The 16,793-nt window shown below is 46.8% G+C and overlaps 1 protein-coding gene across 15 annotated transcripts in view; it reads left to right on the forward strand.

Moving 5' to 3' along the window:
* The first annotated feature begins 1,836 nt into the window (after window positions 1–1,836).
* The window catches only part of ptprub (protein tyrosine phosphatase receptor type Ub), a 201,774-nt gene continuing 186,817 nt past the window's right edge, over window positions 1,837–16,793 (forward strand). For all 15 annotated transcript variants that reach the window (XM_031575606.2, XM_031575612.2, XM_031575609.2 and 12 more), the window contains exon 1: window positions 1,837–2,096. In XM_031575606.2, coding sequence (XP_031431466.1) covers window positions 2,027–2,096 — 70 coding nt within the window. In that variant the 5' untranslated portion in view covers window positions 1,837–2,026. The remainder of the gene's footprint in view (window positions 2,097–16,793) is intronic.

Raw genomic sequence — 16,793 nt, forward strand, 5'->3', positions numbered from 1 at the left:
ATTTGCAACTCCTCAGTCCCTTTGAGAACATGTGTTTGACTGGATATGCGGCAGCGGCGGTTTATTGATGCCCTGGGAGAGATGCTTTGTGTACACTGGGCTCTCGGCAAGTCGGAGGAGTTTACACTGCTGTGTTGACCTGAGTGAGGAGCAAGCATGCCAGCAGCGCTTTCCAAATGGCCACCATGTCTGACATTTGAAGAGGTGCTGGGGAACAGTGGTAACGGCTGAGCAAACATCTACCCAGACAACGGAGCAGGCTGAGCAACACTCCTGCCACCTGGTGGCTGACAGCCTGCCATATTTCTAAACTACCCTGTACTTCTGTCATTGTGTTCCTTGCAGGCCCAATGAACCTCAGACGTTTGGGAGTCTGTAAATTGACCAGACCTGACACTTTCCCAAACTGAAATCCAAATGACAGAGGATTCATATCTCCACAAAGACTCTTGCTTTATAGTGCTATTCCTCACACAACACCACAACCCACAATAGGTTGAATTCAAGGAACATAAGGCAAAGGGTCACGTTCTGATCTACTGGGTCAAATTAAATTGAAAGCACAGAGGCGGATTACTATTCCAAACGCCCCCCTATCCGGACTACTTTACAGGGTAGTTGTATATGATGTGTGGCTAATCTCTGTTTTTTGCTCTGGTTCGAGGATCAATCAGCTTCAATTCTTCTTGTTGCACGGTTAAAAAGATTAGCCCAAATCCGACTAACCTATTGGGATGGTTAGATAATGCCGTTCGTTTCCGAGGCCCGACAGCAGAAGGCCGCTGTGCCGGTTGCCGAGGGTCCCGCTTTCGGGTGAATCAAGGTGAGCAGCCGCTTAACTTTCACCAGAGCCGAGGACTCTCTAAAAGCCTTTTCCATCGCATATTGCCCGGTTTCAGTTGTAATCTACGTCCAGCCTCTCCAGACAGACAGATCAAGTGACTGAAGGGTGGAAATCAGTTTATGCCTTCTATGTGAATTCATTGAGCTCCATTGAGATCATTAATGAGCGTTAAGACCTTGTTCTGGGGGTCGGCTCTGCACTTTGTCACTGTTCATCAGCGCAGGGAAACGGTGAGGCGGGCAGGCTCCTAACATTTCCGCTCTCCCGGGCTGTAGTCCTGCTGTAGCTCCTCTGCGTCTCATCTGCATCCCTGGGGCACAATGTAGTTGCTGCTTCCCTGATTAAGCCTGTCAGGATTAGGGCGGCCTCGTCTCTGGAGACAGTTGCCGTTGTGCCGCCGGGGGGGGGGGGGAAATACATATTGCAATACCTGTTCGAATTCTGGGTTAACAGGGATATACCTAGTGTGCATTCTTGCACGGGTATAATGTATGCAAAACTTTATTTGAATGATGTCTCTGAGTGAAGCACCCCCCCCCCCCCTTTAGTGCTTTGTCTTTTTAACAGAATCATTGGCTTGTTTGTTGGACTTAATATTGACACAACATAAGACACATATAGAGACATTTCCTAAATTTCCCTCGGGATTAATAAAGTATCCATCTATCTATCTATCTATCTATCTATCTATTATAAAGATAGCAATTCACGCATTTTCCCACTTATATGAGGTGTGTAAACTAGCCCCTGATTTCATGATAGATAACAATAAATAGTACCATGACTATTGTCGAAGTCAAATTATTGGAATGATCTATCATGCACTGTTGTAAACGATACTAAGAAGAAAATATTGTCCACAGAAACGCACTTTTTCACAGGGGATGAGTTGCGCAATTGATCCTTACTCGAGTGCGCCACATGGAGGCGTGCGCTCCATACTTTTAAGCACACACGTCACGCGCTTAAAAGTATGCGTAAAAAAAATCCCGTTCTGAATTGTTTATCCTGACGTCAGTTAGCAAGGCTTGCGCTTGCCCCTGTGCCGCGCGGAAAGACTCTCCGCTGTTTCAATTGGAATTCAGGGAATCGATGGGCCGGAGTCAACAACTTCAAAACCAGTCCTTTCGGAGTCACTGAAATGATTTTCATTCATATCCCAAACTGGACTAAAACGACAGAATGAACACCTGTGCTTTACTGTTGATTTTGGCTGTCCACATCCATGCCGATGGCAATGAAGGACCAACAGGTAATGACTAGGTTTTGACAAATTTTCGCTCTCGAAAAGTTGTTCGTGTTATGCTGGTTTCAGATTTGTGAAAATATATGTGCGCAAAGCGTGGGCAAAACTATGTTTTATTTTGCTCGCAGTGGGTTTTAAAGTTTTGAAAGATTACGACAAAATGTGGATTTCGGTAGCTGCATTTAGTTGGAAGTAGCGGAGCTTTCAAGCGTTTTGTATTATCTGGGAAATGTTACTGAACCGGACAACTCTTCAGGTTCTCTAGCTTTCAGGTCCTGGGTGAAATGACTTGGCTGAGTGTGTTCCTGGAATTTGTCTATGGTGGGTGATGTTCAACAGAAATGGTATTTTCCACCAGGAGAAAATAATATTTAGTGTGCGTTTCCAGGACCAGGTGAGATAGAATAACTTTGTCTAGACCTATTGCTCCCGTTGTTTGTTTTCCTACCTGCACGGCTCTTGTTGAGATGCGGGGTAGATAGACCTCTTGTTTGACTTATGGAGACACTAAGCACGGTGATTGCAATTGTAATATAGGCTATTATATACGACACCAGTTAGCTAAAGAAGTAGACAGATGGAAGGTTATTTTATAAAGACATTATTTGCCACCATTCTAAGGGCGGTCCTGAATAAACCTCACTGACGCTATAATCCGTCCTTTCTATTACACTTAAGATAGGCTACATGACGAAATCAAGCACCGGCCACGGGTAGCCTACTTTTCACTTCAAACACTTAATATCAATCTTCCTGCATCATTGTTTTTTGCAGTTGTTTTGTAAATACCCGGAATTTACAAATTGGATGACAGAAAGAGGATTGGACTTGCCCCCTCCCGCGTGTTTTCAATATCTCTATGGAAATTCTTATTCGTTGAAACCATGTTTGATGAGAAGTTGTGATTTTCGACTTATCCAGTCTGTTATTTTTCGTTTAATAGCCTGTCAGGAGAGTAATGAGATTATAAAGTAGGCGAGTTCATCTGGCCGATTTACAATAGACGAACAAAGATTTATGTCATTAGCAGTGTTGCAAAACATTTGATGACTTAGAACATATATATTAAAGAAAAATGATTGTTCGTAAGTGTTTTTTTGGGGGGGGTGCTGTCTCTCCGTGTGTGTGTGCGTAATTGAGAGAGAGAGAGAAAAAAAGAGAGATAGAGAGAGTGTGTGTGTATGTTTGTGTGGGTGAGAGAGAGAGAGAGAGAGAGAGAGACAGTGTGTGTGTTTGTGTGTGTGTGAGTGAGAGAGAGAGAGATTTATCTATGATGGGGCCTCATCATAGTCGGACACATCTTTGTAAAGATGCACTGCGAATTTTCTACCGCCCAGGAGACACAAGAGTTAAAGAAGAAGCCATTGATATACAGATATCCAAATGTCCCCTCACTGAGCGATCTGTCATGCATCCGCATTGAGCATGGTGTAATGTATTTTCGGCGTCCTTTTTCATTAGCGTCTTTGTCCAAAATCCACAAGCTGTTGTCTCTGTCTGACTTTTGTTCGATTAATCCCTCTTTTATCATCTGTGACCGCCATTTCCGCCAGCGCGTTATCTGCTCCAGTTGACAGGCATCCAGAACTTGACCTAAAGTGAATTGACAACAGGATGATGGGGGTCCTTTATCATAACCAACTACGTGATAGACCCACACGAATTCTATGCAACTTCATGACTTATATTAGTTTTTTTGATTGGTTTCTAAGTATTTATTTAGGCAGAATGCTTTTTGAGAGAAATTGTACACCTCGCAGATACCATTCGAATAAACATTTATTTAGCTCCAGAATAGCCTAGATGGTATATATACATATATATATATATATATATATGTGTGTGTGTGTGTGTGTGTGTGTGTGTATACTTCATACGAGTTCCTCTCCCAGAGTGCTTTCCTTCTCTCAACTATTAAAGGCAGAGTAATAAAATTCCAGGAGACCCGAACGTAATAGACGTCATGAAAGATGGCAGCTTTCATGGTATGCACTGTTACACCCAGAAGCGTAATAACTCCCCTCAAACGTAATAAACCACAAACATCAGACAAATCTGCACTTTTTAAACGTAATCATCCCTCAAACGCAATAACTTCCTGCAGACGTTAAAATTACTACGTTTGTGGGAAGGTAAAAACACAAATACTACTTGTTATGTCAGTTTTAAAAGTATATCACAAATCTAATGACATTTTCTGAAAATTCATTACATTTTTAGATCGACTGAGGGTTGTGTCTACTATGTCCAGATTGTAGTCAGGGGCCAAGCAGCAAGGTGTCAATAGACCACACAACTGTTATCTTTAATCTCATCCACCTATTTGGTTTGCAAAAAAAAATCTTTTTTTAGTCATGTAAAACTTGACAGCTAGTACATTTTCATAAAACAGCAGTTGTAGTCTAGACCTTCTCAAATGAGATTGAAAAGACACCAGAGCACTCTGAAGCTTTTGAACTGATTGTGAAATACTGAATACTGAAGATAGTAAGTTGACAGTTCAATTTGATATTAGGTCAATCCTTGGGGGTCTTTTCTTAAGAGTTGTTTGAATTTGAAAAAGTTCCCACACATTTTCCATAAAACTCAAATGCCCCAACCACACATAGGCATTTCTGTCAATGTAATGAGACAATAGTCCATCTAAACCCTGAAATCCAGTGAGGAGGATCTAATGCATGCACACACGCATGCAGACAGGCATATGTGTGCACACCCGCACAATTACAATAGATAGTTTGGAGCTTGGCTCTAACTATAAACTGGCGATAACCTGATACTACAACACTCAACCAATCTAAGAATGAAAGAATATGTGGTCAGAAAATTTCATTAGATGCTGAGGACTTTTTACGAGCATTCTCTTACAGTGGATATAGCAGGTAGAATTTCACTGTATTTGTGATTTAGTACATTGGATTAGTTATTGTTTGTGGTAGGCAACAGTTATTATTACATTTGTGGGATTATTACATTTAAAAAGTGCAGATTTGTCTTACATTTGTGGTTTATTGCGTTTCAGGGAAGTTATTACGTTTGTGGGTGGAACAATGCACTTTATCAAAGTACCTTCTGTAGATAAGAATCTATTTACTGTGCAACAAGAGGGCTGAGGAAAACATCACTTCTCAAAACTCACTTTTGTTGTCAACACCATGACCTTACACTCTGGTGTCACCTGGTGCTTGTTGGACTTATCTGTACAGATGCAAGCAAACAAGGCCCCTGTCTCTGTGTCTCTGTGTGCGATGGTGACCTTCAGTGGCTTCATATCTCAGAAGAACCTTTGCTTTTCTGAGGCTGAGGGTAATACATATTGATCATCTGCGCGGAAGAAATATTCCCCTTCATCTTCATCAGGGCCCTGTCTCACTCGCTTTCCACTGACACGATTTATCTGAAACTTTGTACTGTTTTGTTTCATCGTCTCCTCTCCCAAGGGCACGCAATATTATTGGTCTCCCAGGTCAAGCATAGAGATATTTGATGCGTCACAATGCGGCGTAGGCACCGAAGCAGAACTCTCATTGGTAAATGATTTCTGTAATGAAGTGAGCAAGGCATATCATTAAGACGAATGGTTTGAATTATGAAAATAATTAAACCACATGAAGATAATTAAAAGAGCTGGGATGGAACGAGGAGGCTGTGCTCGCGTTGTCTCACACTGTCGCCTGAGATTTGGGACGTGAGATGGCTCATTGCTCTGTTTCACAACCTCTTAGTTGTTTCTTTTTCTTTTTCGTAGCAACATTATTTAATCTTTTTAAAGCGGTGTAAAAACAGCAGGCAGGAACAGACTTGCTAACAATTAACAGTAGGTATTCACCTGCCTCATTCTATCACTGAAGGAGAGCCTCTTGAGTTTTGTCCCCTTTGATCAGGATACCCGTACTAGCCTTCATCTGACAAAAGCAGGAAGGAATGTATTCAGCTGGGCTTGAAATATGAAAAGCTCAAAGACACCTGGCTCTGAGACATCCACTGTTCTGAATGGGATTGACGGAGTGCCATCATGATCGTTGAGTATGCAGGTTTGGTATAGAGTACGGAGGGGGGCCTGCTTGAGGGACGCCTGTGTATGAGAAGTGCTGTGCCGCGGAGTGCCATCACTATGGTTGAGTATGTGCTCTGGCCTGGCTCTTTGGTGTTGTGGTCAAGTTGCAGGTTTGGTATCCCGTTGACCCAGATTTGAGGCTGGATGGGGTGACTGCTCTCTCCCTTCACTACAGGGATTAATAGCTCTTTGTAGTTCTTGTATGACAGTGTTAGCATTGTATCTACATTATGGGTTTTTGGGCTTTCAGTTCTGTATCATTGGACTGGTTAGGTGGTTGTAGTGCAGCCACCCAGTCCAGCTTATGCAGACGGTACACTAAGCTGAGTCTGATGAGTGACTCATTCAATGCCCTTCAATAGCATTTTTGATGCAGATATCTCCTTGTGATGTCCTTCAGTCTTCAGTCCGGCTTCCCAATGATCAGGCCAGGCTATGAGTGCAATCTTTAAGAAACCTGATGTCAAAACAGGTCCAATTAATTGAACAATAGGGCTTGCTATCAAACCGTTCCCTGAAACAGTGTAGAGTTTATATGCTCCTCATTGAGAACACATGGAGGACCATGCTGAGTGGGGCCTGTAATCAAAGCTGAAAGAGGTTTTGTGTGGCGTGATGGTGTTGACGTGGGTGGGTGGAATATCCCCACAGACGGCCTGACGCCTCAAACTCCAAGGAAGCCATCAGGGATGGAGGCCTGTGATCTGACACGCCAAAGCAGTCATCTCGGTTGAATCTTAACCAGTAATCTGCTACAGTCTACCTTCATCTAGACATTTGCAGCCTTTATCTCCATTTAATTACACACTACCTGCCATGAGCCTAGGGGGAGGAAAGCCAAGGTGCAGTCCACGATTCTAATCATGAATTGCTCCTCACCGTCCTCCAGCTGTCTGTTGAGTGTTTGTACTCATAAAAACTCTGGTCTTCGTACACAGCCCTGGCTCTATGTAGTAGCTTGGACCGAGCCATAAACAATCCCAGCCAATACGGGGAGGGGGGTCATTTTGATTGGCTGTTGAGCTCAAATAGCAACAATCTTAAATAGCGCAAACCGAAACTGAATCGCAGACTGTATCTTTAAGTCTCCTCTGTCTTTCTGTTCTCTGTTTGACTCTTGCTTCACCAGCTAGGACGAACCTTGCCCGATGTTGTTTAATGTTTACGAGTAGCCTAGACAATGGTTTTGTTGTTGGGGGGGATAATGGAAACCCAGTCATAGTGTTTGCGTTGAAGGTCACCAGTTCATAGGTGCTTTAATGAAGTGTCAGAGAAAGAGAACGAAAAAAGATGTTGTTTCGGGGGCCACAGACAGCTCTGGAGAGGGTTAGTGGGAAGAGCCCAAAGGGCTTCTCGTCTAACAAAGCAACAAGACCAGGCTGAGTCACCCCTGACGGGAAAGGGAGTGAAAGTCAAAAAAAAAAAAAAAAGTAAATGGAGAAAAAAAAGAAACATTCTTTCATCTCTGAAACAACTAGTTAATTTCTCATCGACGGCTTGAAAGCCAGATCCATTCGAGGAAGCGTGTGATGGAAAGTTGGCTGGAAATGAAAAGAGGGGAGGCAGGCTGAGGAGACTCTGTCTGCGATCGGTGGCGGATATAGTAATAGCAGGCTTGTCACCAGTCAGGGACGCCGTATCAGAGTGGTTTTAGGCCCCCATTGGCTCTGTCTGGAGTTTTTAAATCAATCGTGAGAGCTTCTAGCGGATGTAGGAGAGCTGCACTGCGCTGCGCTGGGGCTCTCTGCGTGATGTATGTTAACACTGCAGTTCTGTGGTGGACCCGGGCCAATAACAGGCAGGGAAACGTATTCAGCCACCATATTAAATCAAACTTAGCCAGCGTAGGCACATGTGCATGTCTGCTGACGAACATGACCGCAGCACAATATGCGGGGCATATTTATATGCTTGCTTCTCCGAAGAAGACCATCTACATTTTAGATTTCTCTAAGACTGTTAACACTTGCGCATGTCCTCTGTGAATCATGTCATCTGTTATTTGAAGGAAGCTGTTTGAAAACATCACATTTGATTCATCTATGTGTGTGTGTGTGTGTGTGTGTGTGTGTGTGTGCGTGCGTGCGTGCGTGCGTGCGTGCGTGCGTGCGTGCGTGCGTGCGTGCGTGCGTGCGTGCGTGCGTGCGTGCGTGCGTGCGTGCGTGTGCGTGCGCGCGCGCGCGTGCGCGTGTGTGTGTCGCTCCACCTAGTGTTGTTAATGGCAGAGGTGGTTGTTAACTCTCTTGGCAGGGCTTATTGGTTGGCATTTGCAAAAACCCTCTCAAGCACGATAAACACTGAAGCTAGAGACAGCCATAGTTCTCTCCCCCCCCCCCCCTCCACCATGTCTTTGTAGTGGTCTAGGAAGAAAAAGCCACAGGGAAGCCAGGGGGGTTAGATCTTCATTGGGGCTGGGTTTCCTACTCCGTCCTCTGAACATCTCTTCCTCTCACTTCCTCAGGCTACAGATCCTTTGTATGGGTTCCTTGTGGGTTGTGGGTTGTTGATCCCCAGGTATCAGTGTCCGTCCTCTGTGCTGCAGTAGAAAGGCAGAGCATAAGGTCATCCCTGAGGCTGACAGTGATGTGGCCCCACAAAGGTCCACCGGCTGTTGCCTGAGCTCCGTCCTCCTTTTACAGGTGTGTGAAAAGGCCCCTGGACCGCCCCCACTGCCACCACCGCAGCCGCCCACTCCTTACTTCCCTCCCTGCCCTACATGTCTCCAGCTCTATTTGAATGGGGACGGCCCGGGGGTGGGAGGGGGATCAGTGAGTGAGTTCCTCGTCTGGGCTGTGTGACTGGAGTTAAGCCGCGAGGGCAGGGGGATCATATCGCCAAGCGTGTGTCTCATACTCCACACTCTCACGCACACACACACACACACACACACACACACACACACACACACACACACACACACACCGTCCAGCCCTCTCCTTTGTGTTGCGGCCCCAGCCCCTGTTCTCTGAGCTCAGCAGGCGATCCCTCTCTCCCTCCGCAGCCGAAAAGGAAGTGAGAGGAAAAGACAAAAGAAAGCCTGGGGAAGTGAAGGGGGATAACCACACATGACACTCGCTATACTGCCAGGGCCTGCCGTTGAGACAGCGCAGAGGAAGGTCAAGAGCCAAGGTCGTAACGGCAGAATAAGGACCATAGATGTGGCTCCTGGGTGGCCATTTGTCCACAAAAGAGCCATGCAAGTGTGGAGTATCATATTTCAATGCGCTGTCTTTTCAGTTAATCTACTGCAAACTGCGGCAGTCTAGTCAAGTATTTATTGTGTTGTGGGTTGACTTGTTCTCCTAATCCGCGTTCCGAGACTGAATTAATTCCTCTATTATTTTACAACAGTCTGTGATTAGTCTTTGTTTGGGGTTTTAATGCTGTGTTTTTTCTTTTTTTTGCGTTTATTGTGACACACAGCACAGGGTTGAGGGATGTTCAGTGTGTGTGTGTGTGTGTGTGTGTGTGTGTGTGTGTGTGTGTGTGTGTGTGTGTGTGTGTGTGTGTGTGTGTGTGTGTGTGTGTGCAAAAGCGTTCATCTTCCAACCACAGCTTTGGTATATGTGTATTACATGTAATAATTGAGTCATGAAACTCTATGCTTTGGTGGCCAAAACATAGTCTATGATACAGGATATCACCTCAATCAGCTGAGTGGGAGTCGGAGGAGGAGGATGAAAAATGACCTGAAATCTAAATATTGCCTTCGTGTGAATACGCCATGATGTCCTTCCCTGTCTGGGCCGGCTCACCCGCTGGGCCCCATACATTACTGGTGCCGGCGTATGCATAAAGCAGGATTTATGCCCGCCTGAATTTGCCAAACTGCCACCTCCTGACCTTTCATAGTGTGTTTTATGACCAGGGCGAATGGAAATGGAGTTTTATGGTCTTCCTTATCAGCACGATGTTTTGTCTGTGTGTGAGTATGCCAGTATATGTGTGTCTGTATGTGTGTGTTTGTTTGTTGATGTGTGTGTGTGCGTATCTATGAATCTGTCTGTGTTTGTATGCATGTATATGTATGTGTGTTAAATGTCTGTGTTTGTGTGTGTATGTTTGTGTGTATGTGGATGTGTGTGTGTGTTGCGCTAGGCACATAATATATCTTTTGGTGACCACTGAATAAGTCCTGTCATCTGTGCGCACATGCTTGTGGGAAGGTAGAATGAAGGAGCTGTGTGTGTGTGTGTGTGTGTGTGTGTGTGTGTGTTTTTGTGTGTGTCTGGAGGTGCGTGTGTGTCTGTGTATATACACTAAGACCCTTATTGTTTTTGTACTTGTGTGTGCATCTGGTGTATGTGTGTGTGCATGTGTGTGTGCATGTGTGTGTGTATGTGTGCGTGTGTGTGCACATGTGTCTGTACCAAAGCCCTTATGGGCACTTAGAGGAAACTGAGCAGGGAGATTGATAGAGATGGCCCTCTCCCCTTTCACAAGATCCCACCCTGAGAGGTGACGCTTTGGACCCAGTCCAACCTTATATTAATGCACTATCCATTCCATTTCACTCCGATTTCATCAAAACCATACGTGGGACGTGACCTAGACATCCTATATAAATAATACATGCATTTGAAGCCAGGTTCTAATATTAAAGCTTTAAATCTAGCCTATGGGCTTGTAACATTAGACCAGGGACAGGGTGTTGATTTTTTAGAAGTCTTCCTTTTTGTTGTTTGTGTTGTAGTGCTTCAGGAATGGGTGTGTGGGGCTGTGTGTGTGTGTGTGTGTGTGTGTGTGTGTGTGTGTGTGTGTGTGTTCGTGTGTGTGTGTGTGTGTGTGTGTGTGTGTGTGTGTGTGTGTGTGTGTGTGTGTGTGTGTGTGTGTGTGTGTGCGTGCAAGGCTGAATCTGTAACTCGAACCTTACGTCATTCTCTGTTGTAATGGCATTGTAAAGGCCTCCAGTGGGACTGCTTAGGAAAGGTTTGGGGCAGACCAGTGAATGACACATTGGGCTCAGTGTTCACAGTAGACCCTGCAAGCCACGCAGGATTTCCCTTGTGTGTCAGACATGGTTATCCCTGCATCAGTAGGCATTGCATTGCTAGGCAAAAGGAGAACGGGATGAGTTTGTCATTGTCTCCTGTGTGTGTGTGTCTGTCTGTGAGTGTGTGTGTGTCTGTGTGTGTGTCTGTGTGTGTGTGTGTGTGTGTGTGTGTAGGCGTGCATGTGCGTGTGTGTGTGTGTGAGAATGTGTGTTTCTTTTCGTGTATGTGTGCACACACGTGTGTGTATGTTGCTGTGAGTATATGAGCATGTGTATTTGTGTGTAGGCGTGGGGCTTGTAACATGACACCAGGGGCATGGGGAGTTGATTTTATCTTGTTTTTTTCCCCTTGTTTTGTGTTTTCATAATTTGGTGTGTGTGTGTGTGTGTGTGTGTGTGTGTGTGTGTGTGTGTGTGTGTGTGTGTGTGTATTAGCACTTGAGCATGACATGTCTGTGCACAGGCATGTGTGATGTGCAGCCTCCCCCTCTCTAGTCTCTAATAGGGGTAATCAGAGGAAGGCATCTAAAGCACAAACAGATGACGGGCTCCCATGCCAGCGCCTGCCCCATTCCCTGGTGTTGTGCCGCAGTGGCATGGGCGTCACCGCTCCGTCGGCCGGCCAGCTGGAGTGTGCCCATGATCATGTCACAGATGCCTCCTGCCAGGCTGGTTAAATATGATCGTAAACATGCCCATCTGTGGGCAGAGCCCCCCTCACCCCACTTCCGCATGCTGGGAAACACAGCGCTCTAAGCCCCCCCCCTCCCCTCCCAGTGAAGGGCTGTGTACACACGGCAGCCAGGGCGAGGCATCTGGGTATATGTGGGTCGTAATAACATCGGTGGGAATTGAAACAGTGCTGAAGATCCAGATCCCCTCTGACCCGCTGAGTTCCAAAATAAATAAACACACACACACACACACACACACACACACACACACACACACACACACACACACACACACAGACACAAACACACACACACACACACACACACACACACACACACACACTTACACTCACACACACACACACCACACACACACACACACACACACACACACACACACACACACACACACACACACACACACACACACAGACTTTTTCCACTCTCATACTCACTCTATCTCTCTCTCAAACACACACACACACACACATAGTACACACACATACCTTACTTTCTCCTTCTGTCCTTCTGATATATATACATATAGAGCTGTGCCAAGCATGACAAACCCCCTTCCCCATTCCCCCCTTCCCCCTTCTCTCACCCCTCCCTTTTCTCTCCTCTTCCATCCCACTCTCCACCCCCCTCTCCAGCCTTTGAGGTGACTGAAACTCCCCTCCCCGATGCCTGCAGGAGCCCCAGCAAACAGAAAAGTGGGTCTGCAAGACAGATGCTCAGAGTCCTACCCCTCTACTCCATCCTAGAGGCAGGCAGGCGACTCTCTTCTCTCCACCCCTCCCTTCCCCTCCCGTGTGTTTATTTTTAGCCTGTTGGCCGACTTTACAAAAAAAGAGGAACCTTCGATCACAGCATCATCTCCAAAGTGGATGATAGCTGTGTATATATCCGACAAATTCCGCCTATCCCCAACCCCCACACCCCCTGCGCCAGTCGGCCCTGTCTGGGCCTGCCGGTGCTTTTTCTGTCAGAGGTATAAACACACACCAGGCAGCGGGAGTGGGTCAGAGGTTGGTGCAGTTGTCTTACGAGCGAAGCTGACTGCAGCTTATAGCTGGAGCTGCCTTGCTAGCATCAGCACTCCGCACCCAGTGTGTGTGTCGACAGTGAAAGATGAAACCGGCACTCCAAAGAGCCAAAATGGCTTCCTCTGTGCTTTTTTTTTTCCAATCTTGTTCGATGAAGAATCACATGTCCCACCAGCAGGACCTCGGTCGCTCATCTGGGAAAAGGGAGGAGGTGGTGCTGCGACTGGTTGGACCGGTTTCCCAGGGGAGTCGTTGAATAAACATCTTCAGCGGAGCGGAGCGCAGCCAGAATAGGTCTCCATTAGTGCATTATCAGAGTTTAGCCGTCCTCCAACCTGCAGGCATGGAGAGTGGCTCAGCGAGGATCCTGTCTCATTGGAATGATGGCACGGACACTTTTACATGCTTTCAGCTCATTTCCACATTCATCATTTCTTTTATCATCCCACATTTTTTATCATGTGTTTTTGTCTTCTGTGTCCTTGTCTCTCCCTGCTTCTGGACATCTCTGTCCTTCCTCTTGCTTAGTTATGCACGTGGCACATGGTCTGGTCACACTCCCATGGGCGAGAGGGCTTCAGGAGGTGCTGAAGAGATTCTATCTCTGTATTATATCTTTTTTCTGTTTCCCTTTCTCTGTCTTTGTCTGTCTCTTTCTTTCTCTGTCTCTGTTTTTCTCCTTTCCTTCTCTGTCCGTTTCTCTGTATCCCTCCCTCCCTCTCTCCCCCCTCCCTCTCCTCTCTTCCCTCCATGTTGTTGTGACTCTTCCCTGGTTCCAGCAGCTCGTTGTAGCCTGTGGGTATGTCAAAGTGCTGTGATGCCAGCTGAGACTGAGCTGACACCTCAGATAGGCCTTCGTCCAGGATCGCCCCCTACATCCCATGACCAGGCTGTGCCCCTGTGACTGTTGTGACTCTCATTATCTAGTCACGGAGAGGGAAGAACAGAGGCACCCTCTCTGTCTACATACCCAGCTATGTCACCTTAACCACACCTTACCCAGCTATGCCACCTTAACCACATTTCATCTCCATTTCTGTGGAGTCATTTAGGAGGATTTTAATGGAAGAGATGAGAGCCGCTCCCAGTGGCTTGGCTTTGGCTTCAGGTGCAGGTGTGAGACAGAGGGAGAACAGAGGGGCTATTGATTTCGCCACCGCAAGCTCTCAGAAACACACCTCAGCACAATCCTCACTTCATCTCCTTTCCTTGCTCTTTCTTGCTCTCTCTCTCTCGCTCCCTTTGTCATTTCTCCTCTTCTTCTCCAAACTCTGCTCTTGTGGTTCTCTTCTCATTCGTCTGTCTCTCTTTAGTGTACTCTTCATTAGTAACACCTCCTCTCCAGCTCCTTCAGGGGACTTTTGTGATTAGCGTTCCCTCCGTCTCCCTCCTCATCTGTTCTGCTCATCTCAGCAGTGCCACCCATCCATATTCATTTTGCAGCCACTCTCGGGCAAACATCCGCACGCTCATGCCGCCCCTCCCAACGTCAAGTCCCCTCCTGCGCCAGCTGGAGTCCCTCTGCTCATATCTGCTTTGCAAGAGCAATAACCAAATCCCGCTTTTTCAGATATCCCACAGTTTGCTACTACCCACTCTGGTTCAGTATACAGACACTTATTTTCATTATATTTATATATATATATATATATATTTATATAAATAAAACAGTACCAATGCTGAAAGCAAAGGCAATAATTGAAGAATATGGAAGTCTCCATTCCAAACCTCCTAGCCCCCTCTGTACTCATCAGGACAGAGTCTTAAACGTAAAGCCCCTGACACACCAGGCCTAGTCTTCGCGGTGTGTGTGCGCACCGTCAGCCCTAGTCGGACCCCTGCCGGTGGCTTTTTGGCCGAGTGAGCATGTTAGTACTAGTTGGAAGTTGGCTGTAGTCTTTGTGGTGTGTTCAAGTGCAACGTTTTGGCCCAGACACGGGCGAAGTGAGGCGGCGCAACAGTCTTTGATGTCGGTGTGTCCCTGGCTTAACAAGACTGTCAGGCTTGAACAGGCCCTTCCCAGTCTTTTTTGGGGGGGGAAGGACCTTATCAGTTTTCTCAGCAGCAGTGCACGGGGGGCTGAGACTGCCACATGCGGCCATTACCTCTGCTCTCAAGCTCACTGCGTCTGCAGATCAATAGGGGGCAGGGGCCTCCCAGCCTTAATGATGCCAGCAGCAGCAGGTAGACTTTCAGCTCTTTTGTTCCCAGCTCTCCTGCGCCTAGCAGGGGTCCAAACACACACACACACACACACACACACACACACACACACACACACACACACACACACACACACACACACACACACACACACACACACACACACACACACACTCTCACAGCGCCTCACACACTGTGTCACAGTGTCTCTCAACGGGCTACAGCAGCGCCTTTTATTACTCCACCAGCGGTTCCCCAAACTCTCAATAAGTAATGACCAAATCTGATCCCTGAGGGAGGGCCTGACGTTAGAGCTTTGGGGATAACCCTCTAATCCCCCTAATTAGGGCTGAGCAAACGAGGAGCGCATGCCCCCGCTGACCTCAGATCAGTGCTGACACAGAAGCAAGGCAGAAATCATAATAATAGAGATTAAGGGGGAGACATACATGCCCTATCCAGAATACAGGATTGATGTTTGCGAGTGCCAGCATCTGCGCATTTCCTCATAGCAGCTAATAGTGGAATAGTAGACGTTGTGGTGGATTTTGCACCCGAGTTGAGCCACATAGAAGCCAGGTTTGGGCGTGATAGGTTAGACAGTTGATTAGCCACTCTCTGGGATGACACAGGCTGAGACTCAGTTGGATGAGCACTGAGAGGGTGGCACGATATGTGTGTTTGTGTGTGGGTGCACGGTGTGTGTCTTTGTGTGTGTGTGTGTGTGTGTGTGTGTGTGTGTGTGTGTGTGTGTGTGTGTGTGTGTGTGTGTGTGTGTGTGTGTGTGTGTGTGTGTGTGTGTGTGTGTGCATGTTTATTTCTGAGAGAATGTGTGTGTGTGTGTGTGGGACTGCGGTTCAGTGGGTGGGGTTCAAAGGCTACCCGCGTGGCCCTGCTTCCCACAGGCCACCTGGCATCCCGCCAGCTCTCTGACACACACGTCAGGCACCCACCGTTAGCATCGGGCATTAACATGAATCCATATGAATGCGCAATGCCCTGGCAGCGCTCTGTGAACTCTGTCTCTCTCTATCTTTCTCTCTTTCTCTCTCTCTCTCTGTCTCTTTCTCTCTTTCTCCCTTTACTCTTTCTATTTCAGGGGATGTCAATGTAACGGGAAAGGAAAGACACTTTTTTGTGACACATTGGTATAATTTTTTGCAGCTCATGCCTTGGCCTTGTGTGGGTGTGAGAGAGAGCTGCCTTGCTCTAAAGTCCTTGTGAGTTCCACTGAAGGGACAGCCAGCCCACAGACTTAGCCCGTGTTGCAGCTTCAGTGCACAATATGTCAGGAATACTGTTGTTGTGTTATTTACATACTTGACAAGACGTATGCAAATTGCAGCAACTCAAAGCACCAGCTTTTCTATTTATTTATTTATTTATTCATTTATTTATTTATTTGTTTGTTAAAGAAACTCAGCAACATTAAGACATTTGCGAAACAACGCCCCACACCCAAAGCAATAGCACGGCTGTCAGAGTTCCGCCATGTCCACAACAATGGAAACGGAGCTCAGGGAGAACTGTTCTGCTCTGAGTTCCGTCGTGTCCACAACAATGGAAACTGAACAGGAGTGATGGGAAATATCGAGCCGCCGCGGAGGTGTTGTTGTCAGCAGATAGACGACGAGCTATCTGTCTGCACACCCTGGCACCTCTCTCCTCCGGGGGCTGGGGGAGCCACAGAGGGCTTCCGTCCAGCCCGCCCATCCATCAGCTGGTCAGCTAGGCTAATTAAGAAGCCGCTTAGGCAGGGATTAGCCCTGG

Source organism: Clupea harengus, chromosome 11 (genome assembly GCF_900700415.2).
Source record: "Clupea harengus chromosome 11, Ch_v2.0.2, whole genome shotgun sequence".
Taxonomy (NCBI): Eukaryota; Metazoa; Chordata; class Actinopteri; order Clupeiformes; family Clupeidae; genus Clupea; species Clupea harengus.